This window comes from Myiozetetes cayanensis, unplaced genomic scaffold, assembly GCF_022539395.1.
Source record: "Myiozetetes cayanensis isolate MyiCay16 unplaced genomic scaffold, myiCay2020 scf15, whole genome shotgun sequence".
Lineage (NCBI taxonomy): Eukaryota > Metazoa > Chordata > Aves > Passeriformes > Tyrannidae > Myiozetetes > Myiozetetes cayanensis.
Genome location: NW_026087159.1, coordinates 15,118,358 through 15,130,773, shown reverse-complemented (window position 1 = coordinate 15,130,773; position 12,416 = coordinate 15,118,358). Strand labels below are relative to the sequence as shown.

The 12,416-nt window shown below is 47.3% G+C and overlaps 1 protein-coding gene across 1 annotated transcript; it reads right to left on the bottom strand.

Moving 5' to 3' along the window:
• Positions 1-2,367: 2,367 nt before the first annotated feature.
• ITM2A (integral membrane protein 2A) lies at positions 2,368-12,184 on the bottom strand. The gene is made up of 6 exons (XM_050310357.1): positions 12,021-12,184; positions 8,384-8,515; positions 7,988-8,176; positions 6,823-6,933; positions 5,567-5,717; positions 2,368-3,454 (listed from the first exon to the last, which is right to left on the bottom strand). Exons 1-6 carry the CDS (start codon positions 12,102-12,104, stop codon positions 3,366-3,368), a joined length of 756 nt encoding a protein of 251 aa, XP_050166314.1. The 5' UTR covers positions 12,105-12,184; the 3' UTR covers positions 2,368-3,365.
• Between the last annotated feature and the right edge of the window lie 232 nt (positions 12,185-12,416).

The window sequence follows — 12,416 nt, the reverse complement described above, 5'->3', positions numbered from 1 at the left end:
TCCAGCTCTCCCAGCCCGTCTCCACAGGGGAGGGATTATCATCATCAACTTGGTGGCCTCCTCTGGCCTCACTCCAACAGTTCCATGTCCTTCTTAGATGATAAGGAGACCAGAGCACCTCCCCTGTGGAGGCTCTGATGTTCTAAGTGTAGACCAGCACCTCCTGTAATGGAAGGGTCTGCCACCACCAGCCACCCACACCTCACAGTCACACGGAGAGCCAGGAGGTTTCTGCAAAGGTCAACGGCACCTCCTACAAGTAACAAACCCCAGTGTTTGCTTAATAATTATTTTTCTCTTGTGTCTTTCTGATTAATGTCCCTAAACTTGAAAGAAAAAAATAGGTCACATGTAATGCTGGAAGAGGAAACTTCCAAAGCACTGGACTGCCAGGTTAACATTGCTAAAGGTATTTAAAATTCACATGTAAATGAACAGGTCAGAAAAATAACCTGCAAGCTAAAATAAACCATCATTGCAGAGCTGCTGATTGCCATGTGCACACTGGCTGCTTTTCCAGTAAACACACATGTAAAGGAAGCTATTACAGTAAATAAGTTTGCATTTGCAGCCCAGCAGTGTCATCCCTTCATCACCACACCCATGCCTGTAGTACAGTCCTCCTACCCAGACATTAAACTGGGGTTTGCACAGGTTACAGCTGTATGATAGAAACGATCCTTACTAAGTAACAACTAAGCAAAGACACTAAACACCAGCTAAAGGAAGCTCTGACCAAACCATTTTAAGGTTTAATTTTGGCAAAATACCCGAAAATCTCCATGTTAGACGAATACACCAAGTCTTTACCAGTTACACACACTTTACACCCAAATGTTTGCTGCCTGTGCCATCTGCTGGTGCGAAGGGCTCCAACTCGTGCTCCCTCCTGCTTCCTACAGACCAGCTGAACATGGGAGCTGCTCAAAGCCAGACACAGCACGAGGAGATCCCAGGAATACCTTAAAGCTCCAGTATTTTGGCTTGGACAGCCAGCCCAAAAGGCTGAGGGAGAGCTCCCAGCCCAGCTCCTCTCTCGGCGCCGGGGCAGGTACGAACAATCCGTTCCTGCGTGTCCTGGCGCCCTGCCCGGAACATCTGATGACTTCTCACGGAACTGACTTCATTGCTTTTAAAAACTTTACCAGGCAAAGGTAAGAGAAAGTGTTTCAGCCCCTCTGGAAGCAGGTCCAGCACTCCTGTACATGGCTGGAGGTGGCCAAACTCTGCACAGACGCTCTGAGCTGGAAGGAACACTTGCTGGGGTCTGTTTTCCATAAAATCAAACCTCCTGCTGCAAGAAAGGGCTTCTTGCTCTTCTCAACCAACACATTTCCAAGCCCTTCTGCTCCAGGCCACCAAAACAAACCCATCCTGGTTATCTCCCCAGACAATCCTGACTTGTCCAAGCACACAGCAAATCTGGAGCAGAAAGTTCCCAGTGCAGCTGCTTCCCCCAGTAACACACCTGAGGAAAGCAAACCTGACCCTGTGACAGTGATTACCACTCCCTGCAGCATTTTATTTCAGTAAATTCAAGTATATAATGAATACTCTCCTACACACACTATTTTAGAGCCAAAGCTGTAGTTTTGGGACACATCCTCTGCATGGCATCACCCAACACCTCAGGGGAAGAGCTGTGTTGGTTTGTGTGTTAGAACCTCCTGTGTTCTCCTTTCCTCTGCAGATTTTCATGAGCAATGACTGACTCCTACAGCCACTTCTCACTGCCCCCAGTCCTCAGCACAGAAATCCTGCTGTTTTCCTTCCAGCTGTATAATCCCAGCCACTTTCCAGGAAAGCCAGAAGGGTTCAGGACACACTTTAGCTCTTTGAGTCAGACATTTCACTGCAGCACTGTCCTCTCTGAGCTCTCAGCCCAGCAGAACTCAGGGGCAGAGCTAACCCCAAACTGCTCATTAACCCTCCACTGTCTCAGTCTATCATGACATGCTGAACAACCCCCTCATTAACAGTGCCCTGGGCACACTGGGACAGGCCAACCATCCATCACAGCCTCACCAACATCAATATTCAAATGAATGGCTCAATACACCCCTGCCTCACTGTGCCCCAAGTGCTCTGCTCAGCTTCCAGCACTGAACACCCCAGGAGCTCCCCGTGGGGTCACGGCTATGTGTCACACAAAATTCTCACTTGGACTGAGGTGTCTTTTCTTCCCTCTGCTCCTCCAGCTTGTCTGGCACCACACAGCATTTCCACAGCACCAGGAAGAGGAAATCCAGCTTCACAAGCTGAAAAAGAGGTTAACAGGGGTAAAAGGAAAAGCACTGCATGCTGCCCCAGGCCCACAGCATCACTCCCCTCACCTCTGAGCACCAGGAAGTCACACAAACACCGAAGTTTTAGAGAAACATTTATTATAGGGTTGCAGAATTTATGCCAATATAAAGTCCCTTAATAAAACTCTCGAGTTTATCAGCTGCAGGACACTAACTCTTGGTTATCTTTAAACTGCAGCTTTCAGAAAAAAGGAACATTGCTCTGACTGCAGCAGTAAAGCTACTTGCTCATAAAAAGTTGATCTAAAAAGTTTATATAAGCCCGAGTAGTTTAAGTTTACAACTACAGTCACATTCACAAGTGAGCTATACCAGAACAGATCCTTGAAAGAGGAAGTTACAGGATAAACCAAGCCCTAACCAAAAATACTGACAAGCTTTAAGAGCAACTCTATCCAAATCTAACAACTAAATGCCACAAAACCAAACCAAGGGAAAAGAACTCAACGTAAGCTCGGGGAAGGTTCCAAATATACATACGAATTCAATACAGTAATTGCACAAAAGAAACAGGGTAGTGTTAAAGGTTTATGGTCACTGAGCTGGGATTTTACATGCTTCACACATGGTCGTTAAAATAAACCTTTAGTGATCCAGATCAGGGGGATATGGAGTGCAGAGCTACTCTACAGGACTACACGAGATGTGCAAACCACAGATTATTAATATTAATCATTCTGTGAAAGTTAAGGTGAACATAACTGGTTCCAGCCAAGGAACTGGTTAACATTTTTTTATATATATATATATTTTTCTGCCATTCCCAGGTTACACTAAATCAAACACATTCAACAGATAAACTGGTATTAGCCTTCTAAAAAAAAAAAAAAAAAAAAACCAAACCTTACTCAAATTTAAGTTTTACATGAGACAACTAAAAAGTTATACCAAGGATCAACGAAAGCTGAAATGGTGACTTTGTCTTTTGAAATACAAGCAGTACACAGAAGATGCATAAGGCTTTTGATTATCACTGCACGGTTTAATTTCAGAAGTCGATGTCTAACGCTCAGACTTCCCGAGGGAGGTGTGAACAGGTCACCTCTCATCCACCGCCCTTCACTGCTGACAGATCTTGGTTTCAACAACGAAAGAGTTTTCGAAGTGTCTGATGGAGTGACAGTTCTCTGCTGCCCGTTTCTGCACACCTGGGGACAAGAGAGAGGACAGGAGCTGAGTACAGCACAGCCACAGCCCAGCAGCAAGGACTGCCAGCTTTGTATCACCACCAACAGCAGCAAGATACCATCAATCAGTACACGCTGTTTCTTCAGCCAGGACTTGCCAGCAGAGCCTGGCATTGGGTTGTTTTCCATCAGAAATCCCCCACCCAGGGTGCATTTCCCAGGGCTGCTCTGCAGAGCTGCCTTCACCTTGACAGGATTTGCCACTCAGTTTTTTCCTAAAAAAAACCTACTAAAGTGATTTTCTCTATTTTGGGCCATGCTAGCATTGGGTCTGACCCATGCAATTTACCTGTATCAGCTGTGACTCTTTACTAGGGGACAAGAACAGAGCAGTTCTGCAATCAAAGACAAGCTGCTGACCTAAAGCACTTCAATTTACAGCAATTAAGAGAAGATTTATAGATTGTTTAATAAGCAGAGAATGTTCATAGTAAGCAAGAGAAGCACTAGCTCTTAAACCCAACCCAGCAGGGCACTGCTGTAGTTTATAAACACTTAAAACACAGGCTGTGCTGCAATTCCAAGGCATTAAGATGAAGTTACCAATGCCCATCTAACAGGATGACCTGTCTGGTTTTTCCCATGCCTTCAAGTTAGAAATCCAGGAACTGCCACAGAACCTGAGGTCAGTTTGATCCAACAGATCACCCAGGAACTCTACAAAATCCAAGAGCCAAAGCAGCAACAGCTACATGAGAGAAGCTAAAGGAGTTTATCCATTTCTGTTTCTTTTATATGTGCATGGCTTGGACACACTGCAATAAAGGTGTGATTTATTAATAATAGCAATAATAATAAATGTGATTGGGAAGGCAAGACAAGCCCTGAACAATTTTCTCCTCAGCAGCAGCAGTCTGCTGTTTGACTTGACTTTCCACCCTCTCCCCTCCTCAGGTAAACAAGGAGAGTTACAGCACAGCAACAGCAGCAGGAAACATTATTCATTTACCAGAATCCTTTTGTGCAAGAATTCTGCAGAAGTCTTTTTCTCTGCAGTGAAGATGTCAACAACATGCTCTAGCAGGATGATTTAAGGAAACATCACCAACACTCTTCACAGTACTGTCTGCAGACTTGCAGTGACAGCAGCTGTCAATTTAGCCCTGTTCCCAAAAATCGCCCTCCCAACAGCTCACAGACACGTGCCTGTCCCTCCCAGGAGGGCAGCAGTTCCTCTGCATTCAGGTGCCCTACACCATGAGCTCCAGAGAACCCCTTTCATGTTCCCACACAGGGGGCCTGCCCTCCATCCAGCACAGGACATTGTAGCAAGCAGCCCATGTGGCTCCTGATGCTGCAACCTGGCTGAGGGAAACTCTTGCCTAAGAGCTTGGCAGGAAAACAGGAGCAGAGAGTTCCAACAAACCAAACACTGGCATTCTGAGAGGCTCTATCTGACAAAGGATTAGCTCCCCGTGTGTGGTGGGAGCAGCAGATATGAAATGACTGAAGAGCTACAGTGAACCAAAATCCACAGCCCCGGATTTCTGTACCCCAGGCCTCCTCCCATGTCAAAGCATTGACACCTCAGGCTCTTCCTCAGAATGGCAGGGTGGCAGGAGGAGACAGGCAGTGAAGGAACAGCTCAGCAGCTCCTCTGAAGTGTCCTTCCTCTTTCAGAGAGGAAGTCTGGGATGTCCGGAGCTCTCTGTTGAATTACTTTGTTTTTCAGAGTAAGTCAAGCAGAAGATAATGTTTGTACTCGGTATTCCTGTAGCCCAGTTTCAGATAGGACAGTGACAGGATAAGCTGCACCTACAGAGACTCACATTATCTGATGGATTATATGAATTTTGGGGCCAAACTAACTTACAACTTCAACCAAAAGCTGGAACAGAAATAGGCTTAAATTCCAATTTGGTTTGGGCACGTGACCTGTAATTCTGTAAGTGAAGCTTTCTCAGCATGTTCAAGTGACACACACATGGAAGCAGGGGAAATACCCAGCACATCTATGTTCAGCCTCAGCTCATGCTGAGCACTCAATTCTCAAGTGTAAAAACTCCCAGGGCTTAAGTATCTCCCTCTTGCCTTTTGAACAACAGATTTATTTTGCTGCTGAAGGGAACTTACCCATGATCTGGTCTCTGCGCTGAAGTCTGAAGGTCTCTTTTCCCACACAGAGCTGGTAGATGAAGATGCCCAGATCAGACACATTATCAATCTCCTCTGTGACCACCATCTCCTCACGGACCAGGTAGGTTTGAGGCAGGTAAGAGCCAGTCTGAAAGAGAAAACACCTGGAGATACAGACCTCTCCTAACAGAAAAACCTCCACATTTTACTGCTTGCTTTGGAAGGGCTTCAGGCTGCAGATTTCAGCTTTCCTTCTCTTTAATACTAAGATATGCTGGGCTTGACCAGCTGCATACCAGAGAAGTTAAAACCTGACAAAGGCCATTTCAAACAGTTGCAGTTACATCCAAACAAAGCACAGTTAACCTCAACACTGCCAGCCTCACATGAAGCAAACGTAAACAGAACCTGGTCAAGTTTATTTGTGCACAACCAAGTTTGTAGTTAAAAGAGAAACAAAGTATTGTGAAAGATTCCAGGTTTGAGGCAATATATTTCTAATATGTAAAAAAAAAAAAGCAACATACAAAAGGCTTCATCAGAAGATCACAGCACTACAAACTGCTTCACACCCCTCACAAGCAACTCCTAAAAACAGGAGCAGGGAGATACACTTGAAAGTTTATCTTCAAGAAGCTAAAAAAATTATGCAACAAGCTAAACTGGACCAGTGGCCTCTGGAATTAGGTGTAGAACATCAATGCCTTTTTTAAAAAGTCCATTTGGCACCCGATAGCCGAGTATTGCATTTAATTGGGAAGTAGCAGCAAGCTCTATGAACTTGACCCATAAGTCACCTTGGAAAAACACCAGTTTTAGTAACTGAAGGGTCCAAATGCTTGTGGTGAGCTCATAACTGCAGTGCCAACAACAAGGGAACAAGTTACCATTGTTCTTTTCATCAAAACTCTCACGGGGCAAACGAGCTTTCCGGGAGGAACTTTCAGGTTTAGGCTTTCAATGATATTTGGAGCTTTATCAAATTCCTTTCTAACAGCTAAATTTAACCTTATCTGCTGGTTGCTTTCAGCTCTCATAAAGCCAGGTATTAATAAGAGCATTAGGCATGAATCTACTCAACATAATATCCACTGACAGCTGGCCTTAACTCCAGCGCAGTGACTGAGCCGGGGGATTACGGACTTGGATGGCAGGAGGACTGTTCCAGCAAGAGCCTGGAGTTCAGGAGCAGCACCAGCTCTCTTATCAAAAGCCATCTTGTCAGCACAAGCCAGCAGCAAAGCTCCACATACCGCCAGCTTTGCGAAGAGATCCATCAGGTTCCTCGGAGGCATCACTATGGATGTGTTCAGCGGGATCACGTAGCAGTTGCCCAGTTGCAAGTCGAGATACGCCGTCAAAAGCTGTTTTAAAAAAATAAGGTTTCAGTTAATTAAGGGGGGCTTGGATTATTAAAACACAGCTTTATGAGGACTAAGAAGGAAGCTGAAGAAGCTGTGATCACACACAGCTACTCTGAAGCGATGCATTCAGGAACTGTCTACTGTGAGAACTGAACTGTTACCGGTTTTGCAAGCCAAGAGTGGTTACAGTGATAGTTTACAAAACTTTTGTACAGAATAGAGAGCTGACTATAAAAGCAGTTTTTATCATAATTCTAGAGGAGTACAGTTTGTACTAACACAGAGGAAGTATTTGTGATCATGTTCTCAAAACTGAAGAGGTCTAATTAGGCACAGTGCAAACAAAAGGTAGCCAGCTGCTGAAAAACAATCATTCCCCGAAAATAGTTCTTCAGAAGTATTAAGCCCAGAAGGTCTCATCAGCATTATCACCGAGCACAAGAACTGCAGAAACTAGAATTATCTATTTATTCTATCAGCATTGCCAAGTTTGGCTTTACAAACAACCTACCAAAGCTTTTACAGCTGACTAAGGATAAATGTTAATACTACTGAAATGACTGCAATAAAAAAGTCCAATTAAAGCCATCCTCCCATCTTTGCCTTACAGAAAAACCCATGCAACTAACACAGCATTGTCAGGTTCAAGGTTTCAGCTGCTTCAAGTGCTTTTTCAATTCCCTTCTCCAAGGCCCACACCTGTTTGCAATTCTGCATTTTGCTGTAAATTTGGCAAAGCCTTAGCTGAATCCTGTTTCTTAGCTCACATTTACAATATACTCCTACTCTCAGGGCCATTTACAGGGGGTTCCTTACCAAACAGCAAGTGGCACTTCCAGATATCCCACGGGCAACAATATTTAAAGTTGCACCACAAGATGTATCCTCCTGAGAAACAACTCGGAGATGAGTTCACCCCCACAGTGACTCCGACACCTTTGCAAAGTCAATCCTCTTGCAGAGTTCAAAGGGTCAGATCTCCCACACGTAACCCATCCCTGGGGAGCAGCTCCTGCTGACAGAGCTGCAGTGCCACCCTGGGGCTGTGGCTCACCCTGTCGAAGTCGTGCACGATGGCGGCGGGGTCGCTGTCGGAGAACTTGGGCACGGGCACGTCGATGATGGCGATGTTGTCGTCCTCGCGGATCTCGGCCTCCTCGGCGATGGGCAGGAAGTACGGCTCGGCCGCCCGCTCCCGGCCCTCGTTCTCAAAGTAGCACATCTCCCCTCGGTACACCTTGTGCTGGGAGAGCAGGCTGGTTAGGCACGGCACCCGAGCTTAAAGCTGCATTTACAACAGCTCTGCTGTGACACAGCACAGGGCTGTCCCACCTGCAGCACCGCAGTCCTCATGTCCCACTACCTGAAGGTTTTCTAGTGCAGTGTAATCCATTTATAATTACACTCTTACGTTCAGTGCTGCTTATACAAAAAAGAACTTGGAGATTACCTTGGGCATGAAGTACTTGTAGATGCAGGCTCCTCCAACAACCACCCCTGCCAAGATGAAGGCCAGACCCAGCAGAGTCAACAGACATCTTCCAGACGAGCTTTCACCCCTGTGTGTGGCAACTTCTGGGTCCTTGAAACAAAGAGGGATGAGAACTTAGAAAATGCAGCTGCTCTGAATTTAAAGGGAGCTGTTACTGACTGCTTCACTTCAACCCACCATCTTCTACTTCTTCTAGCTGTGAGAATTGCAAGCCAGCATCATAAAATAAGAAACACACTTACATGAAATATTACTGCATCAGACTCAGGATCAATATTCAAACAGTCCTGAGAGTATTTTCTTAGTTAGATGATGTTTTCTAAACAAACCTTTGTCCAGAAACTATTTGAGGTGTAAGAAATTTAAGTAACTCTAATAAAAGACACAGTGCTGCAGCCACAATAGAGTTCAAAGAAAGCAGGATTTGTAGATCAAGGTCACAGAGGCACAGAGTGTATCCAGGCCTCTTCCCTCTCCTCCTCTTGCTATCACGTGCACTAACATTACTTTTCCTCACAAAGCTGGATTAAGAGGAGAAGCCAAGATGCAACTTTGTTGGCTGGGGAACAGACAACTGGCACGAGTCACCAGGTTTCAGAACTTTTAATATGCACAAGCAAAGTCCGCTCTGAAAGAAAACCACTCGTCAGCTTAAACTCAGCTTCCAACTATGCCAAATAAAAACAAGGCCCTGTGGCACATCCTACCCTGCAGCTTCAAAATACTCTCTCTTCTACCCAAATCCCAGGGAGTTTTGTTTCTAGTGGCCTGAAACGTCCCTCTTCAGTTTAAGAACTTGTTTTACCCCTGCCCAGTGTTCCCTCAAACACAAGATGACTGCACCCAAGGGAAACTGCTCTCACATAAGGTGCTGGTGAGTTGAGCAATACCAACCACAGAGGCAGTGGCGGTGTGTGAATGGCAGATTTGACTCTCCAGAGTTCCTTCAGCACCTTCCAGGTGAAAGGCTGACACAAGCCAAGCGGAGAGGGGAACAGCAAAAGTACTTTGAAACACCAGACCATCAGAAGAGACATTTCCTTTGGGCAAACACACACTGGGTTTGGGTCTTCCAAATGAAAAAGAAAAAAAAAAAGGCAAAACCCAAGCAAACCCACAACGTTTAGATAAGCTCTGTATTTGGTCAAGTATGTCCCTTTAACAATTCCTGACTCTGGGATTTAGCAGCTCACTTTCAAGACCTGCTCTTTGTACTGCTCAGGAAGGAAGAAAACTGGATTGCACAGTAAAAGATCTTTTCCTGTGAGGTGCTCCCAGAGTCAGTGGCTGGACTGGGCACAGCAGCTTCCATGGCCTTCATCTGGGTCCCACAATCTGCACTCCCAGAGAACACAACACATGGAGTGACCTGTGCTCACAACAGGCCACGGCATTATCACCAAGGCTCCACATATTCCCCTGCTCAGCAAGATGCAGCAGCATAAAAGTCAACCATCAGTTATGCAAGTCCTGAAACAAAACCCAAGCTGTTTTGTGAAAGTCAATACTCCCACATTCCACTCGCACATCCTCCAAACACAAAAATGTTGCTTCAGCAAGACACAAGCTGCTACAATTGGCTTGATAAGCATTTGTTCAAAACAAAACAAACCTGAAAAGGCAAACTCAAACCCTAACTTCAAGTCAGGATTATGCCACGTTCATATGGCACTAGGTGAAAAGCATCTTTCAGGGTTAACCAGCTTTATTAATTCTGTTCTCTTCACATTCTCCCACCTTCACCTACACCTTTCAGTGCCTTACTCATCCAGCCTGTCACTACTTGAACACACCAGTCTGCAGCAGTGTTGGCACCCCAGCCATCCCAGTGCCGGGATGATGTCGACATGTAATTATCTCCACTTGCAGCACACCTATTTCAAACAAAGCACAGGGATTTTAGCACGTTAAGCAGCAATGTGGGCAGCTCAACCTGAAGAGCTGACAGAGCTGAGAACACAGCGAGACTTTGCTCCAGTAGGTTACAAAACCTCTGCTCAAAAATAACAGATAAAAATCATTAAAAAACCTACACAGAAAATGCAGTTCTAAACTGTAACAAGCTCAGAGCTTGTTACAAAGGAGGAGAGGAAAAGAATAATCACTTATTTTAACACTGTTGCCAGTCAGTCCCAAAGAGTCTGCAGGGAGGGTATTCTGCAAGCTCAAGGGTTTTGTGAAGATATTCCAGGGGACTTTTATTGTGCTGTTTCAGCCAACATGAGCCCTAAAGCTTGTTTGCTCTGCACAAATATTCCAGCAAAAGGAGGACATTAACAACCACTCGAACAAGTTTGTCTTGGAGTAAAATTATGAACTTGATGTTTACAGGCAACTCCAAGCCCTGAAGTCAGACTGAAGAGTTGTTAAAAACCCACGTAGTGCAAACACTGAGAATATTCCAAATTGAGAGGAGCAGCTCCCACAAGAAGAAAAAAAGGAGTGTAGGTGCTTATTAGAACTATTATGCTCAGAATTTGCACGGTATAGGGCTGTAAATACATATATAAGAAGCTGCCTCAGGAGTAGCTGATGAGTTTGTCCCACAAGAAACTGGTTAATGACATCTTCAAAATTTAAATTATTTATCTACCCTGTTTCCCTACTTTCTCTCCCTCCTTTTGATCTTGTAACTCGGTGCTACTGTATTAAATATGCACACATAAAACTCCTAAAGCTCAGAAGAGTGCACTGCGCAATAAAATCACTCTACATCCCTTCTCCTTCTAAAGGGAGGCTATTTCAGGTGAGGCTGAGTGGGCTGGAAGGCAAACTGCCTTCCTGATTACAGCTTAGAAGAGGAAAAAAAAAAAAAAAACCAGACACTGTAAGAGTCCAGCTCCACAAGTTTTGTTGTTGCTTTTTTAAGTTTCCTTACTCCTTCATTATAAATAAACTCGGACCACCCCACATTCCCCTTCCAGAGCCACTGCCGTATTTACCTACAGGCTGAGCTTCCTCCGACTAAAAGCAGGGCAACCTTCACAACGAAATCTCCCACAAACCGGGCAACTTCCACCCGAGCCAGGGCCGCGCGGCTCGCTGGGAAGGAACAGCCGACCGCAGGGTGCTCGCCCGGGTTTCTATTTAAAACCCTTTATGGCAGGTTTCTTAATTTAAGCGCCGCTCAGCCGCCTGGCCGGCAGGCTCCGGGCGCCGCAGGAGGAGCGCTGAGCCGCTTTGTTCGCCTGCGAGGCGCTGCCGGGGGGGCCCTTTCCCCGCGCTCCCCCCGGGCACGGGCCGGGAGGTTTTAAAGCCCCGTCAGGAAACGCGGCGCTGGCTCGGGCCCAGCTGCGAGATAAACACCCGGGGCCGGCCGGGGGTGCCGCGGGCCGGCTCGGCACGGCACGGCACGGCACAGCACGGCACAGCACGGCAGGGCAGCACCGCGACCCTGCAGGCAGCGACCCTCCCGCAGCCCCCGGGGGAGCGGTCCCACAGAGCCCGGCCCCACACGAGCCCCGCGGCCGCCGCTGCCTCCCCCGGCCGCCAGAAAATGGCGGCGGCGGCGGCTTCACCTCCTCCCGCTCCACTCCCCACCCCCCCAAACACCGCCCCGCTCCTCCCGCCGCCCGCGACACCGCCGTGCCCGCACCTTGTCGGCCACGAGCGCCTCGGCCGCCTCCTTCTTGGGCTCGTCCTTGAGCGCGAAGGGCGAGTTGAAGGCGATCTTCACCATGGCGCCGGCGCTGCTGCCGCGTCCCGGAGCGGCCGCGGGGACAGCGCGGGAGGGGCGGGGCTGAGGTCAGGACACGCCCCCGACCCCGCCCACCGGCGGTGCCCTCGGCGGCGCCCCCTGCTGGACAAGCGCCTCACGCCGCCCGCCCGATCCCCCCCACGCTCCCCTCGGGATTGTCAGGCGGGGATCGCTGGGATTGTCGGGGTGGAAAAGAGCTCTGGGAGCATCGAGGCCGACCTCTGGGCAGCTGTCAACCGCCTTGTCCCCCAGCCCAGAGCGCTGAGTGCCACAGACCAGGCCTGCCTTGGACAC